Raw genomic sequence first — 25,377 nt, forward strand, 5'->3', positions numbered from 1 at the left:
CCGAGGCTCGAAGTTTAACTAGGACTTACTTTTTCTCATCTAGACCAAGACTTCCTTCTAAATTGAGCACTAAGCAAGCCAAATACTGACAGCTCAAAAATCTCTGCTCCGTATTTTATATCTTAAGTGAAACCACAATAATACAAATCTGGTATTTTCATCTGTGTAAGTTCAGCCACCTTTTGTATTACACACTGAAGTTTTACAGTAAGATATGTCTAAAACATGTACAGACAATCCCAAAGAAGTATTTTAAGCTAGTCAGCTCTTAATTGTGGTTTTCAAAGCAGCTTAAGGGATTTAGACAAAACATATTCATTTCTTATTTCCTTTTATCACCAACACAAGGCTAAACTAGGCTGTTCTGAGAATCTCAGTGAGCTGGATGCATATTCATTGGATGCAAGAGAACTGTCATTCTTGCTTTATAAAAAATAAAACTCTCAAGCTTAAGCAAAAAAATTGGCTATATTCTGCTTGTACCATCACTGACAACTTTACAAACTTGTGTTCTGCAAAACCCCATTTTTTAAATCTGAATAGAACACTTCAGAAAAGCGTATTTAGCTGAAACAAGAGCTGTGATGACACACATGCTGGTTTCAGGAATAAGAGATCTATTTTGTATTGCTCTAGTATTGGGACGTGCTTAAGGTTGGATTGTTCTGGTCAATCAAAAGCATCATAAAGCTTTCTGTAGTTTCATAGTAAGACTTGCAAGCTCAGAGCCAAAAAAATTGTACCATCTAGCAAGTTCCAGACACTGGTTGTTTTCTGTACTACTGAATATAGATAAACTAGGTGGGACAGCAATTTGCAATGAAACTGAAGCAGCTGCTGGTTTTAGCAGATGGTAAGTTTAAGGTTTCAGATGGGGAAAGGAGAAAAACTGGATCCAAGATGATGCAGGTGTTGGTTTCAGGATTTAGCCAGGCCTGCTGTGCCAGTTTACAATGTCAGAATTTTCCACATATAGGCTATTATCAGAATGGTTCCTACGTGACATCATCTTTGCTAAGCGTTGAAAAACATGATGAGGCATATTACTAAAATTCCATTTAATTATGTCTGTAACCTCAACATCCCTCCCGTTCTGCAATGCCAAACTTTTCCAGTGCTGCAGGGAGCAGCCAGCAGCCCTCTTCCAGCTGCAGCAGCGATGGGGAAGGGCTGGGAGCAGGGCGCAGCCGGCACCAGGTTTGGGCACAACCATTGCCTGGGACGCACCCGCCCCCCGACCCCTCTCTTTTCACGCGAGGAGGCAAAACTCCAGGAGGCCTCGGGTGCCCGATCCAGGTTTTGCTGTGCCCTGGCTCTGGGACACTCAGGTTTTCCTGGTCTTCTGACTGCTATTTATTTATTCATTCGTTTTAAATTGCTGCAGCGGAAGCCGCCGGCCCGTGGCGGGCTGGCTGAGCCGGGGGACCGCGGCTCCCTCGGGACCCCGGCAGGGCTCCGCCCGGTGGCCGCGGGGCTCCGCGCGTTCCCTGGATACTGCGCGCTCCCTCTGCGGAGGGAGGGAGGGAGGAAGGGAAGGAGGAGAGAAGAAAAGAGGGAGGAGAGAAAGGAGGGGGAAGGGAAGGAGGAGAGAGGAAACGGAGAGAGGGAGGGAGACTGAGGCTGTCTCCGGGAGGCGGGGGGGGAGCCGCGGGCCAGGGCCGGCAGGCCGGTCCGGCTGGCAGCGGGACAAGGTGAGGCCCGCCAGCGGGCGGCCCCGCTCCGCTCCGCCCCGCGGCGCTCCCCACCCGGCAGCCCCGCCGCCGCCGCCGCCCGGCTCCGGCCCGCCTCCCCCCAGCACCCCGCGAGGAACAGCTCCTTTGCAGTTTGCAGCACCGCATTAAACAGGGAGAGCGAGGGAGAGAGGAGGGAGGGAAGCAGCCCGCAGCGCTGGGTTACGGAAAGCGGTAAAGGCGCTTCCAGGACAAACTGAATCGTTTGCAAAAAATAGCTCCTTCAGCAGGGTTAGGCGCTTTTTTGGTTTTGTTTTTTTTTCTTTCTTTCCTTTAGTCTAGCAAACAGAAGTGCCCCTACCCCAGCGTACAGCCAACCTGTCGGCCTGAGGGGCACCTCAACCAGCCGAAGCAGAATGTACCAGGGACACATGCAGGTAAGAGGCTGCAAGAGGGTGGAGAGGTGAAGCCCGCTGAAACGCGATTCTATGAAGTTTCTGTGGGTTGAGCGGAGGGGAGATGCCACCCCGGCACTGTGCAACAAGTGAGCTGGTGCAGTACGAACATGGCACTCCAACTCAGGGCAGAAGGGAAGAGCGTGCCTAGGGCTAGCTCTGCTCAAGGGGGCGGAGGGAAAAGGGGTTCTATCAACTTTGTAACTGGTAAAGTTTTGTGTATATTTATACGTTTGTTATGCCTGCTTGTTCAAACAGATTCAAGGGAGCATTCCAGGGCAAACAGTGTTATGGCATGCTTTAAGTGACATATGTCTCCTGCCATCCTCTTGATGCATCTCTTCCTGTATGTCAAGTGAAGGGCAAACAATAAGAGATAAAACAGAGCACTTGCTTTGCAAAATCTGCAAAGATTTCATGACACACTAAAGCCATTGATTTGCACAGTGTGGCGTGTTTAAAGGTGATGGATTTCTGTTCTTCCCTCCCAACATGGGCTGAGGATCGATTTTGCTGAAACCTGGAATGACTTTGTAGAATTAATTAAAACACATTTCTGACTGAGTTCAACATTTTAGACCAAAATCTTGTCTCATTATCCTACTGATCCGTATTACTGTAACAGAAAATGCCTCTCCCCAATAAAAACATAGTAGTGGCTTGGACGTGATGACTTTAACCTTGACTCCCACTCTCCTTCACATAGCTCTTCCTTGGAAAGCCAAGTCTGTTTTGAAGGGGGAGGAAATGCCAAACTGAAATAAAGGCTTATACTAATCTCCCAAATTCATTTCTCGGCTCTCGAACCCAGTCTGGCTTTGTGTTCGTTGCCAGGAATGATCAAATGCTTTTATCACGTACAGTGGCAGCCTCACATGTAGTGTTCTTAGTACTAAGGTTGCTTACAGAGAACCTGCAGGTTTAGTAAGTGTAAGCTGACCATTGGTGTGACTCTGCCCAGTATTTCAATATCTGCTGAATGGTCATCAGGGACATTAAACTTAAGTCAATGTCAAACACAGGGTTGTGTACAATATGTGAGTTAAGTGGGGACTCTGATTCAGCACTCTGCTTTCTAGAACTGAGTGACATGAGTTACTCTTTCATGTTTGTGTTACCTGATCTCAACAATGATAAACAACATGTCATAATACTGCTTGTGGTAGGAAAGCAAACAGGTTTTAACAAGAAATGTAATCAATGGAAGGAGAATATGTATGGCTATATAGTTCTAATGATAAGGTTCAAGTATGCATTGTTTATATGGTAACAGAAACAATCCTATAACTAATGATACTGACTTGGACATTGCAAATAGGTATTTATATTTATAAGAAAACAGAAGTTCTTTGCTATGAGTTATATATTGCAAGGTTGCAACAAACACACAACACTTTTTAGAAGGAATTGTAATTTAATATTGAGCTGTTTGGCATCACCCTAAATTTTCTGAGCCATTAAAAGGTTGAAATCAAATTTGCAATAGGAAAATCAGGTCAAAACATACAAACATTTTGTGATTGATGTCCTTTAATTCTTTCAAAAAATTTTTTATTTTTCTAGCCCAAATGTCATCAAATTCTAACCAAATTCTCTTCATAAATTTGCTGAATTAAAGATGCTATACATATTGAGTTCACTTCTTAAAAAAAAAAAACAAACCCACCTGAGTTCATCAACCAAATTTTTTAATATACTTCTGTCCTAACAGGAAGCATTAATGTTCTTCAGCTAATACTTAAAAATAACTAAAGCATTAAGAAAGATTTTCATGTTTACTAGAGCCTTAACTAGAGCCTTTAAGTGAGTGGAACAAAACCAATACAGAGCTGATTTCTTTGCAGTGAAATAATCCACTGTAATGTTTACTAAATCATGTTAGAACACAAACTATTGAAGTTACCATAAAAGTACAGTATCAAACCACACACTAACAAAAATGTAGTCACATTTAAGCATTATGGGTCCTTTCTTACTATCTCCAAGAGTTCTGGTAAGACATGTATTAACTTGGGGGAAATTGTTTGCAATTAGCTGCCAATATAAAATAAGGTGAACCATAAAACCATCCAAACTTGGGTGGATTAAGTCAGGCACCTAAGTAAGTACCTGGAGTCCCAAACAAAAATAATCTTGTTTTTAAAGAAACTGAGCACTCACAGAGCTCCCACTTCCTTAAGTGAAACTAGAATGTTTAGCTGGGCCCTATCTGGCTACTTAAGCATCTACCTTCATACATTCAAATGTCAAATGATGTTCCAGTAGATAATGCCTGACCCTACACTCTTTAAAGCAAAAGCTCTGATGGTTATAGTGATCAAATGTAGAATATGATTTAGAATTCCAGCTGTCATCTCCCTTTTTCCTACTGCTTTGTTCTCAGACATAAAAGTAAAATATGCACAAATAGTTCCTTAGTCAGATTACTTTAAAAGATGTTTACAGAGCCCATGTTTTACTAAGACCCTGCTGTAACTCAGGTAATTCTTGGAAGACTTTTGTAAGGTGAGAACATTAACAACTGTAACTACATAATAAGCATAACTATAGAGACTATAGAGAATTTACCTATCTTGAATAGGCATCAAGCATTACTAGCTTCAGTGGGGAATTCCTGACTAAGCTCAATAAACTCTGCACGTGTAGATGAAATTTTGCATTTAAGCACCGCTGAAGTCCAGCACCTAAAGTACTTTACTATGTCAGGCTTTAGTACCTACATCAGTATGTGCATCTCTTCTTGATTTTTAGGTTGTAGCACAGATTAGTTTTGATTATTTTTCTTAGTCCTAGAAAATCACTTAGTTTATTCAAAAGACCTAAGTTGTGATTTCCCTCTTGCTGTTTTATAAATGAATCCTTACAACATAGAAACACTAGAGAGGTCCCTAAGCTAAAATTCCAAAGACAGTTTCAAAAAAACAAAAAAAAAAAGGAAAAAAAGAAAAGAAAGAAGTTACTGGTTCAAACCACTGTCTTACTGCCTTTACATTTCCACGCACCTTTCTACAGAGCTAGCATTTGTATTATTTATGCACAGCATGCTTTCACATAAAATACTAGGAAAAAGGTGAAGTGGCCTTCCAAAGAGCCAGGAATAGGATGCATGAAAGCACAGTGCCATAGGAGCCCTTTTAAAGCTATTTCACTATCATAATAAGCATAAGCATTTGATTTAACTGTATTTACTAACCAGGTCGGTTGACACAGTAACTGTTTAAAACGTAGCAGGGACTGGCATCGGTTTCAAGGCGCATAGCCACTTCCTGAAGCCTGTGCCTTTAAGGTGAGGCTTCTGCATGAGAAAGAACTTCAGATGAGATGTGCAGACTATTTGCCTACAAATGTACAACTTCAGTTATGTAAGAAGTCCTGTTTAATTCAGTAAACTCAGGCTACAACAGGATAAAACCTGATGGATACAGGAGCACACCCTAGGATTACCCAGATATGGCAAAAAACCTGAGCGTAAATCAGTGTAAATAGGACAGTGTGTGCAATCCAATGTGTGCTGGTTTCCATCTTCTTCAAGGGAACAGTAGCAGACCAGATGGAAGCAGAATATAAGAAGAGTTCATCCCACAGTCACTGTTCTAAAATGTCTATAATTTTAACAACCAACAATAAGATGGTTTCATTTGTTTACAGTATATTATATACCTGGTATACAATATACTTTTATGAGGGTTCTGTAAATGGATGGAAAGTAAATTAAAATCACAGAATGGGATTTTCAGCAGCATTTGGCTTACCAGGAAATTCAAAATAAATGCTTTCAAAACTGTTTGCCTTAATGCTGTATACAGTCAGTTTTCTGCAGCACCAATGCTTGAATAGAAGTGCTTCACCAAATGTTGTCATGGGATTTTACGTATGGCAGTGTTGTGTTTCAAGATGGCTTAATTTAGACAAAGCAGAAATGTTGACCACACATGGCTATCGGAGTTCCCCTGGCAGTTTCTCACAAGAACAGACTTGTTAATCATGATGTCTTGGCCAAGTTCCAGGTTGGGTAGTCTCCTAAACTTTTAATTGCATAGGCAATCAACATCATGCCCTTAATTGTTGTGCTGTGTTCTGTATTATTAAAGATAATTTAACATTCTGCTATTGGCATTTCATATTTACATGAAATGATCCATATTAATCATTCATATTTCAGTGAGATTTTGGTTAAACTCAAACCTACATGATTGTAGTGGGTCTAAAGAAAAATAACTGTACACATGAAAATTCTACAAGATGAAACCTCAAGGGCTTCACATGTTGTACTGGGCCTGAAAAGTGTTGCTAAATATTTTAGTTAGAAAAAAGCATTTTTGCATTGAATTCCCAACACTTAAAACACAGCTGACTCACTGGGAGAAGTGAAGCAAAACTGTCTCGAGATCAGCTGTAGATGCATGGCCCATCTTTGCTTATTTTATAACCTATTAAAAATACTTTAATAGTGTTGGTTACCCTGCCACCTGAAATAAACAAACCTCAAGCTATTAATCAATTATAAATAAAAAGTAATCTCTCAACTATGCATTTTGACGTGAATATGCATTATACGTGGATAAAACAGATCACAAAGAACATGAACAACAAAACTTAATTCAATGCCAAACTGAATTTTTGCTCAGCTGTTAAGATCAACATAAACCTGGTAACTTTAAGCTACAAGATTCTAAAAATCTGGGCACATAGCTGGAATTCTAACTGATCCCCAGTGGTGTCGATGAATGATAACTGCTAGCTGAAATTCCATTACCATAAACTGGTTATTTTTTGTTATTATGAGCCTTTTCCAAAACTACTCACAATATGAGGACAGTGCTTACGGTGGCATGTTTTCCATTTTGTCTTGATATTTACCAGTTATTCACTAGTATTTTTTCAAGTTCTGAACAGTAGATTATGAACTACTTATAAATGAGCTAAGCTAAAAATAATCAGCTCACTTTCATTGAGAGAAGTTCATTCAAAGAAAGTAGGTGATAAACTGCTTTTGGCTAAGACACATACTAAAACTGTACAAATTATGAGTATTTGTAGTGCTGGTATAAAGAAGCATTCCTTAAAGCTGTTAGGCAGTTTTACAAGTTTTAGCAGAAAATCTTGCAAAGGCTCAGGAACTCTTGGCACACAGTGTATTTTTGCTGGATGCAAATGAAGAGGAACTCTTACTAACTAAATAAGGATCCATCCATCTATTCTGGAATTACATTAATTCAAAACACAGAAAAACAACAATCCCTAGCATTGCCATTTATTTATATAAAAAAAAAAACAGTATATAGATTTTATAAAAGAGGCACTCTTTACTCCAGAAATTATGCTGGTTTGTTTTCTTTTTTTAATCTACTACTATTGTCATAATCTGCGACAGCATGACACAGTTGCTAGTTTTTTAAACTACACATCTAGCAACCTGGATTTTACCTCAAGCTTCATCTTATGACTTCAGCAAGCCCAGTCACCTTTCCACTCATCCATATTTCCCCACCTGCGTTGCCTAATTTGAGCACCTAGCATGTAGGCTAAGCTTGAACAGCAGTTACTTTTTTTTAAAATCATGTTTTCAAATACCCTATAATGCACCTGCACAACTACTAAAAACAAGAACTGATGATCATTAGCAAAAATATTCAGCTGCATGAAGACTTACCCAGAGAGTCTATTTTGATAACTTGGCTTATATTTATTTGAAAGTTTAGGCTTACACATGTTTGAAAACTAATTATTTTGATGGGACCCACTGCTAATATATCAGAGAGAGAAAAAGGCAGGCCAGCAGTGTCAGAATGGAAGAATGTAGAAGAAGCTGCTCTGCAAAGGAGGAGACCAAAATCCTGGAAAAAAGTCCACAAGCTAGATCAGGATGAAATTTACAAGTAGGACAAGATGCATAAAAGGAAAGATGAGATAACCACATAGAGAAGTTGAGAGTTTCCTTTAAGAAATGCAATTCCATCAACATTCATCTGTACAATTTCTAATTTATAATAATCATGTTTATAAGCAAGCTGATTCTCCAGAAACTGTTTTTATTATTAAAAAAGTGGGGGGTTGATGTGATTTAAACATCAGATCTGTTTAAAATGATCTTGTTTAACTTGCCACAATTTTTGCAATACTTAGAAACAAAAATGGTAAAAATATTAGAATAGCACTATCAAATTAATATTACCATCTTTGTTTTCTTACATACACAGCACAAGAAGTATCTACTACATCTACTATTTGTTTGTCTCCCAGTATGTAAGTTTGCACAATTTCAGAGACAGCTGATACTGCAAAACTGAGAGAAGTAGTTCTCTTCCACATCAGGTGTCATGACAGTGAAGTCAGGAAGTGACTTTCTGTAGTTATGCATTTTCATCATTGTCCAATAACATTATTAACAAAATGCCTAAAGATTGTAAAGACTGTATTCAGCAAATTTTTCTACCAGGTTACAATTATTATGAGGAGATATTTCACTGCTTCCTTCTCAAGCTTTTGAAATACTGAATCACTGGTACATGAGTTTCACTTCCAATGGTTTTATTTGCATATAAATAATTAAGTAAATTCTAAAATATCAAGTAATTGAAACTTCTTATACTGAATGAAAAAAATAAAAACCCAGACAAACCAGGTCTTCTCAGACCCCTATCCCCATGAACAGAAAACACAACCCAAAGTTTAACATTAGCCCCTGAACGTGATCTTTACAAAGTCTGCACAATTAATCACGTGTCTCAGCATTACTGCAGTTCCTCCTAAACAGTTTTTTGATTAAACTTCTGTCAGGTTGATATAATAGGTGTAAGCCCCAACTTTTCTCCCTTCACTTCTCCAAGGCCTATCAACACTTAGGTTTGCCAGTGTTTTTTCTCTGACTGTTCTATCTGTTCATTTTCTCTTCCTTATCCTGGGTCCAAGGCTTTCTTGAGATGCTTTGCCTCCTACCACATTTGCGCTGCAGTTTTATTTATGCTGCTTACAGAAAAGCAGCCATGTCATGACTGTATGCTGTGTGCAGTGGGGTCTGGGTCACCTCTCAGCAGCACTTCATCACAAGGCAAAAATATTCTACAGTGAGGTTCACTGCCACAGGTAAAAAGAAACAAGCTCTTGGCTGAGGACTTTACTGCCAGCAGAGCTCACTGCTCACAAACTAAATCTAGATAAGGAGACAACAGGGGATGACCAAGAAAAAGGGAAGTAGCTGGCTTTAAAAGAGCAACTTGACTTTTTGCCCACAGCTGCTACAAAGTTCATAGTGTACAGCCATGTACATGAACTTTCTTTCCTCACATGTTATCCCTTTTGGAAATCCCTAGGGAAAAATAACCATACTACAGTCTTTGCAAATTCCTCTGTAAAATATGGGAACACTCTACTGTCTCATGTTCATTTGTCTTTAAAGCAATCTACTATCTTCTGGTAACTCGCCACTGTTAATTTCATATCAGTTCCTTAACACACCTCTTGTCCCAGTATGGATGTTGAATATAACGCAAGTTACATACATAGTAATGTATTTGGACAACATTTTTCAATTAATTTACAAAACATCGATGCTTTTAGAATCTGTCAGTATAATAACAAAAGCATATGTGTTAAGTACTGTGCAGTGAACTCAGATGAACAATCTTTCTTGATTACATTAAGACTTTGTTTTCTGTTATGAGATGCATCAAAAATTCAAATACTCTTATCTACTGACATTTAGATATGAAAACTTCAGAATGATTTTGCCATAAATTTATTTTAGGACCAGTCAAATTTTTCTTTGTATTTTTTTCTTTAGATCAATCCTTTGGCTTTACAGACTAGTTTTCCACAGCTGAAGGAAAAAAAAAAAGAAACCTTTAAAATTTGCCTTACCAACATTACAGCCAGCTGTATCTTTAGATGAATGAATATAAGTGGAAATTATACTGATGTAAATAAGAGAATAATTGGCTTCCAGGGCTTTTCATGTTAACCCCTGTCAGCAGTTGGGTTCCAAAGTTATAGTGTAGAGAATACATCATGCCCTGAATGGGGGCAAAAAAGCTGTTACAAATTGCTTTTTTCTTATTCAGCATTTTCCAACAAGTATGCGTATCAAGAAAAAGGTTCAGGAACTCATTCTCACTGCTCTTTAAGTCAACTGAGAGATAATACTTGCCTGCTTAAGGCTACCCTGGAATATAGGGATCTATTTCTTAGTAAGTAACACTAAATATTTGAGTTTAAGTTCATAAAATTTACTAAGGTCAAGTTTTCTAATATTAATAAAGGAATAAGCAAAGGCTATAATAAATAGAAGCTCTTTAATATTTTTTGAGTACTATGTAAAACTGAGAGAAAACATCACTTTTTGATGCAACAGTAATGTTAGAGATTTTTAAAATCCAAGAGAGTATCCCCTAATAGGAAGATCTGAAAAAAATCAGTATCTGATATTTTTCACTGAAGAACAGATTGATATTATTTATGTAAAGTAGGATAGCTTTAGTATTCACAAATGCCTTGGACACTATTGTCACAGAAGTAATGACAGAAATGTCATAGAAGGGATTAATGAAATAATAACAGGTGTAGCTTGACATGTGTCTCATCAAATTGACAGGTTATTTCTGCTGTCATTCATTGAAGTTTAACAAGGAAGATAATTTTCCAGTTACAGGCTTCAGATATAGACAGATCTTTCAGCTTCTGCTATTTGTTATCTAACACTCCTTACAAGAACCAGGACAATTTTAAGGCGGCTTTGAAAAAGGAATACAAGGAAGAATGTTAGATAAAAGAGGAAAATCATGATGCACAACAGAGAAAAATAAGGCAAAATAATGGAAATTAGGAGGGAAGAAAGTGCTGTTATTGTTCTAAACAATAGATTTTCTTTCTCTATAAGAAAACACTATTAATATTACCACTGTACTTAATCCAGGTAATGTACATGATGTGTCAAGGTATACAAAACTGGAAGGGATGCACAGGCTTGCCCAAACCTGTGCAACAGAACAAAGAGAACAAAGGAATCTTAATTATTAGAAAACAGCTGGATCCTACATGGAAATAGTAAGAGAAAACATTGCTGGAGCACTCTCAAAAAATATTACATGTTGTTCAGGAAACACAGAAAACTAAAGGTGTTGGTTACATTAGGAACCTGGATACCAAGAAAGTGAGGGAAAATTTTGTAAGACACTTCAGTTCTAAACATTTCAGTTGTTAACACTAAGCCAGGAACACACAAAGAATGAAAATAAAGGCTCCTGAAAGGCAGACGGAAAAAGTAAAACTTGCCTAAAGTAAAACTTATTTAGATCTTGAAAGTATATTAAAACAACTGTTGAAAGTTTTTAGTGACATGATTAAGAAGGAGAAAAGCAAAAAAAAAAAAAAACAAAGTGGCATTCATATTATGGATAACCTAATTTATGGTGCAAAGCCCAAATGGTTATGAGGATATGAATCCTGCAATTACAAATGTGTGAAGCAAAAGCTCATGCAGAGGTGCACTCTATAATCCCTATCCCAAACTGCTGATGGGACTGGAATATGAAACTGAAGTCCTGAGAACAAATACTTAATAGTCTAGTTATGAATCTGGTCAGGTGAGAAAAATAGCGAGAAAACTAACAGCCCAGATGCCCATGTGACTATCCATAATCTGCAAGGTTTTAGGGGACAAACTTGAAGGAAAATTAAACAAATAGACAGAAAAATGGTAAAAATGCTATTTGAATTTATCAAGAGGAGATAATGTCAGGATAACTTTGCAGCATTTTCTATTGTCATCATTGGGGTTTTTAGGCAAGGGAGACTGACTTATCTGTATGATCTTTGCTAAGCATTTGTTATGGTGCCACAAAAGAAATTATTAGTGAAGCTGGATAAAGTGAGGAATACTAGAAAATCTGTAAAGAGGGCAAGAAACTCAGTCATGGGGAAATGAAAATTAGAACATTAAAGAACTGAGGATAGTTTAATAGGGAAGATCTCTCTGGATGACTGTTGGAACTGATGTCAGATGTTCTAATAAACATATTAGAAACAGGAGTATGTTGATGTGCTCAGAAATATCATCGGTATTGGGACACATCATCAGTACTGATGAATTTAAAGTTACTATACAGAGGGAACTATGCAAACTTCAATGATACAAATGCAATTAAATTTAACAGCACAATATGCTGTTGAACATCAGTAACAAAAAATGTCTACCCTAAGATGTAAACTATTGTTTAGAAATGATCAAGAAGACTTGCACATACAGATGACTATAAGCCACCAATATGATATATCCATAAAAAAAAAAGACAGATGCAGGTCTAGCTTTGGAAGAGTTTTTTCAGAATAGTCAAGAAAATATCGATGCCAGTTTATAGTGCCACTAGCAGATTTTCAATTGAGAATCTCATACAGATCTGGTCAAGAAGAGAGGCATGGAAACAGGTCCAAAGAAGGATGATCAAGGAGAATGGAAAGTCTCTTGTACAGAATATTTTGGCTTATTTTGTTGAGCAAAGTGACAGCTCAGCAGGCGCATAATCACAGCATGTAAATGCATCAGGGAGATAAACACCAGATATGGAAAAACCTAAATTAGCTAAGGACAAAACTGGCACAGGAACAAATGGATATTAACTGGCTGTGAATAAATTTAGGTTGGAAATTAGAAGAAGGTTTCTGATCATTAAAACAATCAAGATTTCCAATAGCCTTCCAACTGGAATAGTGGAGGGAAAAAACCTAATTACTTTAAAGATAAAACACAATCAATTTATGAAATACTTTCTATGACATGCTGCCTATGAGAGCAGAAGACTGAACCTTAATAACCCAGCAACCCCTCTTGTCTTCTGAAATTTATCTGACTTAGCAGAAAAAAACTGACTCTTTTTCAGTAAGACCAAAATCCTCAGCTTCAAGAAGTCAAAAATTTTCCTATTATGGCTGTGGAGGGCTTGATTGTCTTCACAGCTTCAGTAACCTCCTGCTAAGACAGCCTTACATGCAGTGGCAAAACAGTCTCACTTCTCCTCCCATTGCCTATTCCTTTTGACTACTCCTATTACTGAGCTTTACACTTAGAATACTCTGCCAGCTTCCTTATAGAGTCTCCCACTCATCTGAACGGATGGTTTTGCTACAGTCAAAACCTTAATAATCAGAGGAAATATATTTCCCCCATACAACTAAAAATGGTTCTTGCTAGATATACTGAAGCTTTTCCCCATATTGTATTCATATTCCTGCAACCAGGCACTGAGAGTTTGAAATCACCAGCTGTGTTAATATTGTGTAACAATAAGCTTAAATTCAGTTTAATAAAAGCCAAAGTGTGTGTGCATGAGGATCTAAACTAGAATGCATCAGAATCAATAGTGATATTTTCCCTGACCTCAAGCAGAGCCAGGATACAGATTTTTCCCCATATTACCACCAGCTCACTTTTCTCTCCTGAGCTCCAAAAATAAATGCAATCATCATTATTCAGATCATATGCTTTTAAATAAGAGAACTCAGTGCGCTGGTTTGCAGTCCTGAACTCAACAACTGGACTGTTGACTTAGAAGGGATCATAAAACCCTTATAGTCAGTCCCTTCTAGTAAACCCAGAAGCTTATTTCTGGGTTAATTCAGGCTTATAAAACTACTTCAGGATCTCATTGCAGGGGTTCATGTCCCATCTCTGATCATGATGGCTGTGATTTGCATCCCTTAATGTATCAGGCAGACAGATGTCCATAAACACTCCATCAAAACTTGATTACATCATTACAGCCTTGCAGCTAGCAAGTTGCTAGCAGTTGCTGCACTGCAGTTTACAGAGTATCATGCTTCATATTTCAGAATTTTAGGGGTCATACAGCAAGGAGTTTCCAAATAGGCGAGATCACTGGATAATGGCCAGTCAAAGATATGCAAAAGCATATTAATAAATTTACTGCACAAGGAAATAGCATGGTATTTTGAGGAGTTAAGTACTTTTTCCTGCCAGTACACAAAAAAGAATGCTTATTTCTAAAGGAAAAAAAAAAAAGAGTAATTTTATGTGAACTTACAAATTATAGTGTTTACTATTCCTTGCACACACACTTGACACTTGCTCAAGTTCTATCTTGTATAAGTGTCATTTACAGAATTGGGGACAAGGATTGTTATTGAAGTGGCCAACCAAACATGATAGGCACAGACTAGAAAGACTAAATCTATCAAGACAAAGTTCGTCAGGTTGCTAAAATATACATAGTGCGCCCACACCGTTGGCTGAAGAATTGCAAATGGAAACATAGGAATAGTCAGGTTTTACTGACTTTTGTAGGGTTGTAGTCACATGGAAATAGCATGTTTGGCTTAACACTAATAAACAATAAACAATTGACACTTTTCTTCAGCTATGATGAGTTGAAGGCCTGCATGGTGCTTTTGGTGTATCACTGCTGACAGGCATTCTTTGATTTCTAAACCTTCTTGCTAAATTATCAGTTCTAAAAATTTAAATCATACCTAGCATTTCAGCAAAGTGGTTGCTTCAACTGCACGATCTTTTGGACAGTGATCAGCAAGGAGTGCAAAAGAAACACATTTACACTCACACTACACTTAGCACTATTTTGTTGGAGTTCACAATGACATTTATATGGCACATTCTGTTTATGTTTTACTTTGAAATCACTGAGATGATGGCTGGACAATCATTCCTACTTCAACTAACAATTATATACATACCTCTCAAAGACCTGCTAATACTACATAGAATACTCTAAGTTAGCTAGTCAGACACAATTATGCACCTATATTTTTTTCGTGGGGTTTTTTGATTCTCTATAACTGTCACTTCTTGAGAAGCAATAGAATTACTGCTTGAGAGTTCATCAACACTTGTCATTTCTTTCTCTTCAAATAATTAATTGTTTTCATAAAGAACAAAATAAATATATTACAAACATTAAATACATTCTGCTCTAACTTATATTTAGAGGTTCTCACTAAATACAGGAGAAGCAGTTAATTAGTGTACCTGGTTACAATTTGGTTCCCTCCAGGTTTAGTTTTTTGCAGTCCATCAGAATTTGGGTTTATGGGCAGTAAAATAATTTCAGAAATTTCTGACATACGAGAAGTATAATTTCAAAACAGGAATTTCATTGCAGATTTCTATCTTATGTCACCTTCTTATTAACGCTTAGTACTGGCAAAGGACCATGACACCATGTACTCATGCACTGCAAGATTCATTTAAAAAGATACTACTCTTATGTTCAAAGAAGAATTTATTATTTTTTTTTTTTAATTTTTTATTTCATCCATTTTCCCAGCAAAGGTGAGATTCTCCCAAGTGTGCATGTGCCAGGTCTAAGTCCTTCACTGGAACTGCAGAGGAACTTATCTGCTGGTTACAAATCTCTTACACTGGACCAACCCCAAATGCATTGTATTTTCATTTAAATTGAATTTCCATAACTTTCTGGATCCGCATGCATTATGAAGTAGCCTCCAGTGGTTATGGCAGTAGTACAGAGGGATCTGCAGTTAAGTTCCTGCTTTGCTGTTGCTGTTGCCATAGATTTTCTGTATGAACTTGGACAAGGCACTTACTGTCTCTGTGACTCTGTTCTCCATCAGTAAGACAGAAATAAAAGCACTTTTATCTTCACAGGGTGTTACCCAGATGTATCAAAACCTATAGAAGCATACATTTGTGCAGTTATGGAGACCACTTCTGTGTAATTCCTAAGCAGATTTTTTATTCTTATAAAAATGAAAAGTCATCTTAGATTTGAATCCAGGCTTACATGTATTTATATTTTAATCCAAGCTTTTTGATAGATTTCACACAGAAATTATAGCATAACAACATGCTACATGATTCAGTGCCCTTCACATAACCAAATTGGTAAGGGAGTTGGAGGTACATACAGATAATGGAATCCTGAATACAAGAGGGCTTTCGTCAAAACAGGGAAACACAACCAAGTAAATTTAACTCTTCCTTCTGGATTATTGCTGATAAGTCAGGGATAGAACAATGATTTGCATAAGAGAAGCAGATAGGCACTACAATAACAAAGAACCATAAACAGATAGGAAAACCAAAAGTAACAAAGGAACTCTGAAGCACAGTCCAGTCAGGAACATCCTGCTCAATAACAGTGCACAGAACTAGGCACAAATTTCACACCATGGAAGTGGGGGCAGGACAGCACAGTCAAACCCCCAGTCACAAGGAGTGATGAGGAAGAAAGTCTCATTCTTAGCCAGGTTCAGTGTTTTAAGAGTGGAGCTGATTGAACATGTACTTTGGGAAATAGTGCAGAAACAACCTATGATTTTACCCATTGGTTCTATGAAACTAGAACGCAATTTTAGCACCACAATGTCCCAGTGTAATCCCAGCTACGTCTGGCTAATCAATTGTAATGCAATTCATTCAATGCATTATTTCATAACTGTTGTATGCTCAACATATATTAAAAAAGGTAATACAAGGAACACAGTTAAATGGAGTAACACTGTGAACCCAGTCTTAATTTCCACTGCACTTGGGCACACTAGCAAATTACACAGCCTTCAGGAACAAGCTTACAACATTGCTTACCTTGGTTAGGAAGTCTTGTTTACCTGTCACAGTGAAAAATTATATAGTTTCTCAATTTTTTACATGTAATGCAGAAAAATAACAAGTACACCTAACTCTTTTCTAAAACAAGATGATTTGGTTTTAGAGTGGCTTCTAAGGCTGGTAACACATAATATGATAATTATAAGAGGATAAGGAACAGACTGGTGTTGAGCTATGGCATGCAAAAAAAATCTAGCTACTGTACCAATAAATTTTCTAAGTGGCTTTTCAGAATAAAAAGCTGTGAAAAGGTATGAAGTAAAAGAGTTTATTCAAAACTGTAGAACCTGTTTGAATAATTCTGAGAGAAGGGCCATAGAACCGGTGTACTCTTAGAAACAACAGAGCACACCACTTGGAGCATGGGAGGGTGCCTAACACAGTAATTAGCATGCATATCAAGCTGAAATTTTGAAGAACATTGTGAGATAACATATCAAGGACTGTTTGATGCCTGAGGAAAGAGATAAAGGCCTCAGAAAGAGGCATTTTCTAGACAATTAAGATATTTTAATATCCATAACTAAATTCACATGAAACACTAGTGAACACTGGAATTAAGAGTAACACCTTTTTATTACCTGAAGCACATCCTTGGCCATGTGATTCTTAGTGTGTTACAGTGTCAAAAAGCAGCTATGAGAGCAGGCCAACCAGTTAAGATAGCTGAGACACACGGTTTCTGCCATTACAGCCCTTCTACATGAAGGAATCTACATGAAGGAATATGCCAAAAGTGTACTAAATATCACTGTGGTCACCAGCTGCTTTAACATTATGTCTCTACAGAGAGACTGCAACTTGATAACTGGCATAAATCTCAGTCTGCCCCATGGGTAGAGGAAGATACATACATTCAGTTCCACCCTCATTTCTTAAGCTATGCTAGGAAGACGGCTTCGACAAAACCTGCTGGTTAGGGCTATAGCTTTAGATTTTAGTTCTCAGTTTTGAATGCGGTTCTGTTATTAGACTACATGAGCTGTAGGCTACCGTTTGTAGAATCCCAGACCAGCTCTTCAGGGAAAATCACCAGCCTCTCGAAAAAGTTAAGGAATGATACGTAGACCTCAATTCCTTTGGGATTCTTGTTTAGGAAGGCGAGGGAGTCCTGAGTCCTATTCCTTCTCTACCCTGCACCACCTTTAGAGTTGCTGCTACTACAAATGATCACATCAAAAAAAGGATCATCTAGTTCCAACCCCCCTGCCATGGGCAGGGGCACCTCACACTAAACCATCTCACCCAAGGCTCTGTCCAGCCTGGCCTTGAACACTGCCAGGGATGGAGCATTTAACAACTTCTTTGGGCAGCCTGTTCCAGTGCCTCACCACCCTAACAGGAAAGATCTTCTTTATATCTAACCTGAACTTCCGCTGTTTAAGTTTAAACCCGTTACCCCTTGTCCTATCAGTACAGTCCCTGATGAAGAGTCCCTCCCCAGCATCCTTACAGGCCCCTTCAGATGCTGGAAGGCTGCTATGAGGTCTCCACACAGCCTTCTCTTCTCCAGGCTGAACCGCCCCAGCTTTCTCAGCCTGTCTTCATACTCCAGTCCCCTGGTCATCCTTGTGGCCCTCCTCTGGACTTGTTCCAACAGTTCCATGTCCTTTTCATGTTGAGGACACCAGAACTGCACACAATACTCCAGGTGAGGTCTCATAAGAGCAGAGCAGAGGGGCAGGATCACCTTCGACCTGCTGGTCACGCTCCTTTTGATGCAGCCCAGGATACAGTTGGCTTTCTGGGCTGTGAGCGCACACTGCCGGCTCATGTTCATTTTCTCATCGACCAACACCCCCAAGTCCTTCTCTGCAGGGCTGCTCTGAATCTCTTCTCTGCCCAACCTGTAGGTGTGCCTGGGATTGCCAGTTGCTGAGCTATACCCCCTCTGACATCTGCAAAGACATGCAGATGTAATTAGACAAGAACCCGGTGCAAGATATTAGAAATAACAGCTAAATGTAACGGATTAATATTGAAAAGCTATTTAGCAATAAAAGAAAAATTTCTTTTTCACTAAATGCTGAAATACACAACATGCTTTAAAAAAAGTCCTGAAACCATTAAACCCAATCATTAAGACAAAGCTACAGAGCAGTTTTTTTTCAGAAATAAAAAGAAAGAACAGAGGGCACTGCCGCTGGCTAGGTATTTGTTAATTTTTCATGTGAATTTATTGCATATGTGATTGAATTAGTAGCACTGACAGGAACCTATGCACAGTAAAAGCTTCCTGATACTGACACAGCACTGCTCAAGCTGTACACTCCTGACCATTAGTAATACCGCTATTGAAGCCCTGAGCCTTTCTGTCAAGCAGAGTCTGCAGAGCACACTGGAACTGGACTGAGCGAGGTGTCCATAACAAAGACTAGGATGAGACCACTCCACTTTTTTATATTAATGACCTCATTTGGACTCTGATGCCAGGCTCCAGGGAGGAAAGTCCAGTGCAAGCTAATATCATGCTACCAAAATACTGCAAGGTAAGTTTGGGGGAAAAATGTTAAGAGGATTTTGTGGTAAAGAGACTAAATGCAAAAGGGGATCAGAAATAGGTAGCTTGCAGAAGAGATGATAAGGCACAGAAATCAATGATTTCACACCTTTGAGTGGGAAAAGAGGATTGTTTTCAGACAGGCTGAGCAGTGAAATCTAGATCTTCTATCACAGAGCAATAGGTTGCTTCTTAATAGGGAAGCTTTGATAGCAAATTAGGAGAATGCAAATTGCATATCTCATAACTTAAGCATGCATGTCTATTGCCAGACATTACTATCTAAAAGGAATATAGGTATCATGGCTGCTATGAAGTCCTTAGGGAGGCTTATAACCTTTTGGGAACCCTTTCTCCCTTCTCTGCAACGTATTAACCTTTTGACCACATCAGTGCTTGGATCTGTATAAAGAAATCACGCACATTGACTGTAATAGTTGAGGAGTGGTAGAAACAAAACTGTGCAAAACAGTAAGGATTCAGGATGTTGTGTGAATTCTGTATGAAAAATCTCATATCCAAGAACAGATACAGATCTTAAAAAAAACCAAAGTATTTCAGAAGCATTATGAAAGTGCAGATGAGCAGCCACGGAGAAACATTTCATTGCTGTCTTATAAACTAAATTCATGTAGTGTCTGCTTCTGACAATTTAGAAGAACATAATATGAGATTTTGCTAAGAGTAATACTGCTGGATTTAATGGTGCTGCTCATGGAGTGAGATTTTTCTTGGAGTAAGGGTGCCATAAAGTAGCCCTCAGTCACCACTTCCTGATTACTTCCTGTGGTTTATTCTCTAGAGTAAACACATATTTCTCTCACTTGAAATTTCTCCTTATTACAAAAAAAAATCATAGCTTAATATTTTCCTTTTCACACCATTCATCCTCACAGGAGGATTCTTTTTAAGTGAAACATCTTACATGTAGAAGAGTGAAAGAATTATAGTTCTCCTATTACAAGATTGGTAAAGCTTCACTTAACGTGTTCTTTTTCAATAGGTCTAGACAGTGTCTTCTAAAATTTCATTTAGATATCATTTGTAATTCATTTGAACAATTTTAGTTGCTTAGTGAAGTTACTTCAATATTTTCCTGTTTATTGAAAGTTATTGCACTGCTGCAAGCAAGGTATTTTATTTGATGAATTTCCACATGGCTGATCCCAAAACAGAGAGCACAAAATACGAAAGAGGCCCAAATTAAATTCTAATAAAATTTAACAATGGCTGTAGGGGAAATGATGAAATATTAGTTGCTCTAGAACCTCAGTCTCATGATTACATGAAAGACGAAGAAACTATCTTACAAGAATATAAGAAAGCAGATAGTATTTTTAGAATTCTCAGGTAAGCTAAATTATAAGAAACCTTATAGGCATGGACAGCGCACCCAGCTCAGGACCTGTGTAAATAAGGATATGAAAGAATCAGTTGAAGTCTCTATCTTCTTGTTCCAAACACAGTATCTCAATTCACTTTCAGTGGACAAAAGTGGCAGTTGGAGGAGTTAGAGGAATAACCCTCAAGGCAGTGGCAGCCTCTTGCTATATATGGCACAAAATGATTTTACAGTGTAAAAATTTCTGTTGCCTTTGGAGGAACCAGGATTTTACCTTTATTCTTGTGGGAGGGACCTGTGATCACCTTTTAGAAAACAGCGGGGTCAAAAAACAGTAAAGCTGCTTTGTAGAGTGACCTTAAAATCTATTCTCGTGTTTATGTCAGGAATGTGTATTCCTGTAGATTATAGTAAACAAAATATAGTCTACCTATTCTAAGGTAGCTTAATCATACATCTGTTTTAGAATTTTCTCAGAAAGTTCCTGACAATAACAGTTTTCACAGTCCAGTTAACAGAATAGGGGTGACAGTCTCTAAGCCTGAAAACAGTGACCACTAACGGTAATCTGGACAAGGCTACAAGATAAGTAACTCTTTCTTATACATGGAAAGGTTATTTAACTAGTTGCATAAAAATGGAAGAACCATTTTTACCCACATAATGGAAACAAAAGACAAAGGAGTTTGAATTTTTCAGTAAAAGAAATAGGTTAGTATATGTCTTCATTTGAGAAGAAGAATAAGCAATATTTAAAGACACTAAACAGACTACAGCTGGAGACAATCCTCTCATCAAGAGAATGCTAGAAGCCAAGAAAAGATCAGAGGAAAGCTGAAAGAAGAAATTGCATTGTGCTGGTAAAGCAAGGTGTCAGAATAGCTCAGGTCAGAATTGCAAATGTGTTGACTCTACTACTAGCCTCTTATTTCCCTGTGCAGTGGAAAGGAAAAATACTACACGCAATACTGCCCAGCCCCAAAGCTTACCATTTATAATAACCAAACCAGTGCTACCAGCTCTTACAATACTACTATTCTATGCTTTCTATTTACATTCACTGGATTAATTTCTGTCCTATTGACTCTATGAAGACACTAATTTCATGTATTAATTCCCTTCTCCCTATCTATTAATGTAAATAGTAGTAATTTCTGTGTAACTAATACCAAAATGAAGTACACTGATTTGGAAATGTATTCTGTGTAAGCAGAAAGAAATGGAGTGACCTTGCCTGCAAAATACATTACTACACGTCTGAACATTTACCTGAACTTGTCAGTCAGGGAATATTAAATTCTCAGAAGCTTAGATATTTTGGAGAGTATGACATTTAAATTCTTTCACAAAAATTATTCAGTATCATCAATTCAAACCAAAATACTTCTACCATATATGTTTTTAATGCTGGGTTAGAATTGAAGGCATGTTTTCACTATCCCTTCATGACAATACAAAGGCAAAAAATCCCCCTAGGGATCCAGTAGTTGAATCCACTTGTTTATGAAGTAAAGCCGACTTGTTTTGTTTACAATAGTCTCAGCAGACCTCAGGTAACGTAATGATTCTCTACCTGGATGCTGTCAGCCTTACATACCAAGCTCCTTCCCTCAACTTTCTAATATTTTGACCTTTTTTTCTCCTGAGCACTTTAATTGTATTTATCCAGCAATAAAAGTTGATACTTAATAATCACTGACAAGATTATGTGCCTGTACCTTTCCCTTGCAGCTGTATTTACTCAAAACAAAGCTATTCAAATAAGCCTTAATCAAGATACATCATTCTACCACAGTGTGTGCGTGCAAATCTACTCAAATCCCTTCAGCTGGGAACACTAGCAGTTAAGCCCCAGACTAGCAGGGCAGGTGACTAGCATGGGAAACGGAATTAATTGATAGCTTCAGTGTCACATTTAGCTGATTTAAAAGTCACCTGGGCTCCTCCTAAGTACTCAGCAAAAGAGTTGTTTTGTCTGTGCCTGTCAAATCACAGTTTGGAGTCGTGTTTGGCAGTACAGCTCTTCCTAATCTAACGTTCTATTGAACAAACAGCGTAGGTTTAAGCCTTTGTCCTGCACTGTAACTGTTTGCATCTGGGGACTGTAACTGTAGGTCACAGTGAGCAGTTTCCTGACAGCAGCGGCATGTAGAGAACAGTGTCAGTTGTTATCTGGAAATCCCTGGGGAAAGACATCTTTCTTTCTTAAAGCTTACTTTATTGCAATTAGAGGTTAAATTGCAGTTGAAACTATTGGAAATCAAATTACTAAAAGTTAAAATCATGAAAAAATTTATCAATAACTACAGAGTGCTAAGAGTTTTGCTTAACTGAAACCTATCCCCTGAATACCATCCATCAGTATTATTTAAATTATATTTTGACAAGCCAAACTACGGGGCTTTGAGCAGTGGAAGGCAGCCCTGCCCAAGGCAGGGGTTGGAACTAGATGATCTTGGGTTCCTATACACCCAAACCATTCTATGACTCTGATACTGAAGAGTTGTCACAGAAACTGAATGTGATACACTAATAACACAAACACCATTTGAGGTACTTGAGATTCCCCCGTATGTCAGACTTGCGGCATTTTGCCACCCTACTCCATGTAGCTCAGTTAAAGCTAACTTTGAGTGCACACAAGCTAACACGTTGCAGTTGTACTTCTGAAAAAGATCATTTTACTGAGTAATGGTTGATACACATTCTTTTAATTACTTTTACTCCACTCTTTTAATTACTTTTACTCCTCTCTCACTCCATTATCACCCACAAAAAATAGCATTTAAAATGCTTTCTACATGAAGAGCAACTATGAGATGAAGTTAATTCAGTGTCTAAGACTTACCAATACATCAAACAGTGACAATATAGTGGAAAGAAACAACAAACTGCTCCAAGAAAATAGCGTGAATGTCCTACCATGAGACAGAATCTTTTATCCTTTGACTTTAAATTGTGGATCCTAAGCACTAAATATATATATACACAACGGACAGATGCCAAAAGTAAGACAACCATTTTTAAACCCATGTAAGCACTTAACAGTAAACTCCTTTTGCCAATACGCTGCTGTGGGCATTTTCTGGTAATCAGAATTGATCTGCATATCCGAGTCGATGACAATGAACGGACAAGTCCACAACTACTGCAGTTCACGCTACAGAGGCTGTAACATTCTATAACTTCTTAAAGTAAAGCTCTGTATTTTTTATCAGCACAGCAATCTGAAGTTCAAGCATCTTGAACCATTTCTTGCTTTATCTAAAACATGAAAGGTATTTAAAATGAAAGTTTTTCTGTAAAACTGGCATTTATGGTCCAATTACTGCAGAAGATAATGGGACTCTTGTGGGAGATAAAGATAGTTGTGTAAGACTTATGAGAGACATTTTCCGAAGAGTATACTTTTGAATATATCCAGCTCTATAGCCATATTTACTTGAAAAAGGTGATTGTAACTATGTGACTACTACTCTCAGATGGTAAATTTAAGAATGAACCACACAAATCAATCAAAATATGATTCTGCATAGGGTTTAGATCATTTGTGTATACAAGAAATAAAAGAATGGAACTTTTCTAAATGTGCAACTTGTATAACTACTACTTAAAGCAGAGAAATGCAGGATTAGACAGAATCGTTTGGAAGGTCACAGAAAGAGACTGCAAAAAAATACATTCTGACTTCCTACCAGACTTATAATGAAAAAAATATTTTGTGATATTGTGAAAATTGGTAGAATTGTGACCTTTGCATAGTAAGAGCACTCTTGTCCCAGAAACTCAATAGCTGTGTCTTCATTAAAATAAATTATAAATGTATTTTGCCAAAACAGATTTTATTTATAGGTGTTTGTATCTACATAACCAGAAAAATAAAATTAAAGGATTTATATTACATTAATGCAAAGCTGCCAGTAAACACCAGCATATAATCTCCAAAGGAATTACAAAAAGTCTTGCTCTGTGTATATATACTTTAAAATTTTCTTATTAACCCTTCTGTCTCGAATATGAACCTTAGTACCATGCTGGAAATCATCCCATACAGACCTCACAGTTAGCAAATCAACAATAAACATTTCACACCAATAGTTTTTGGTATGTTTTCAGCCCGGCACATACCAGAGATCTTTTATTAGGATTCCAAGGTATTTGAAAAGTGACAGCACTCTAGAAGATATTACTGGACACATGGTTCACTGAGCCTATAAATACAGTCCTCTATTTTCTGAGGTTCTCTGTGCCTCCTTTTCCCTCTTTATAAAAATTCTTCAAGGACCAATCTACCTTACAGAGTGGTTAAATTCACTAATGCCTATCAAATTCTAGATCCTTGGATTAAATAAAACTGAAACAGGGAAATGATACTGTAATAAGCCTTGGCAAATAAGGTGCTCTAAACTAAGGTGGAAAACACACTAGCTTCCCAAAAGGCACGCAGGGAGAAAAGGGGCTATCCTCTTCTATACAAAACACAGGTATCTTTTTTCATATATTTGTAATTAAGGTTAAAATGAGACTCCACATAGCTGCAAATTAAATTTCTATCCCCTTTTCCCATTTTCATCAGTTTTATGTCATCATTTACAGTGCATTTCTAGCCTATCATGAAGCCTTTCATCTGAGAATTAGCTTTCTCTACTCCATTCCTTGTCTTCCAATCCTACACAAAATGCAGAATTTACCTGACTAATTCACTGTCCTAACCACATCTTTTTTTTCTTAGGAGTCTTTCTATCATGCCTGACACATTTAACTGCTCCACTTAATGGATACATATGAAAATATATTCAAGACAAATCCCTAAA

The 25,377-nt window shown here is 37.8% G+C and overlaps 1 protein-coding gene across 8 annotated transcripts in view; it reads left to right on the top strand.

Annotated features, from left to right (window-relative positions):
* The first annotated feature begins 1,618 nt into the window (after positions 1-1,618).
* The window catches only part of PEX5L (peroxisomal biogenesis factor 5 like), a 108,792-nt gene continuing 85,033 nt past the window's right edge, over positions 1,619-25,377 (top strand). For 3 of the 8 annotated variants that reach the window (XM_057400463.1, XM_057400468.1, XM_057400470.1), the window contains exon 1: positions 1,622-2,107. In XM_057400463.1, the coding sequence (XP_057256446.1) occupies positions 2,087-2,107 (21 nt within the window). In that variant the 5' untranslated portion in view covers positions 1,622-2,086. Of the gene's footprint in view, positions 2,108-25,377 lie in introns of all 8 variants that reach the window. The other 5 variants (XM_057400465.1, XM_057400467.1, XM_057400462.1 and 2 more) reach the window with 4 other exon arrangements.

This window comes from Pezoporus wallicus, unplaced genomic scaffold, assembly GCF_028554395.1.
Source record: "Pezoporus wallicus isolate ANWC-B61680 ecotype Strahan unplaced genomic scaffold, APGP_CSIRO_Pwel_v1 contig_6897, whole genome shotgun sequence".
Lineage (NCBI taxonomy): Eukaryota > Metazoa > Chordata > Aves > Psittaciformes > Psittacidae > Pezoporus > Pezoporus wallicus.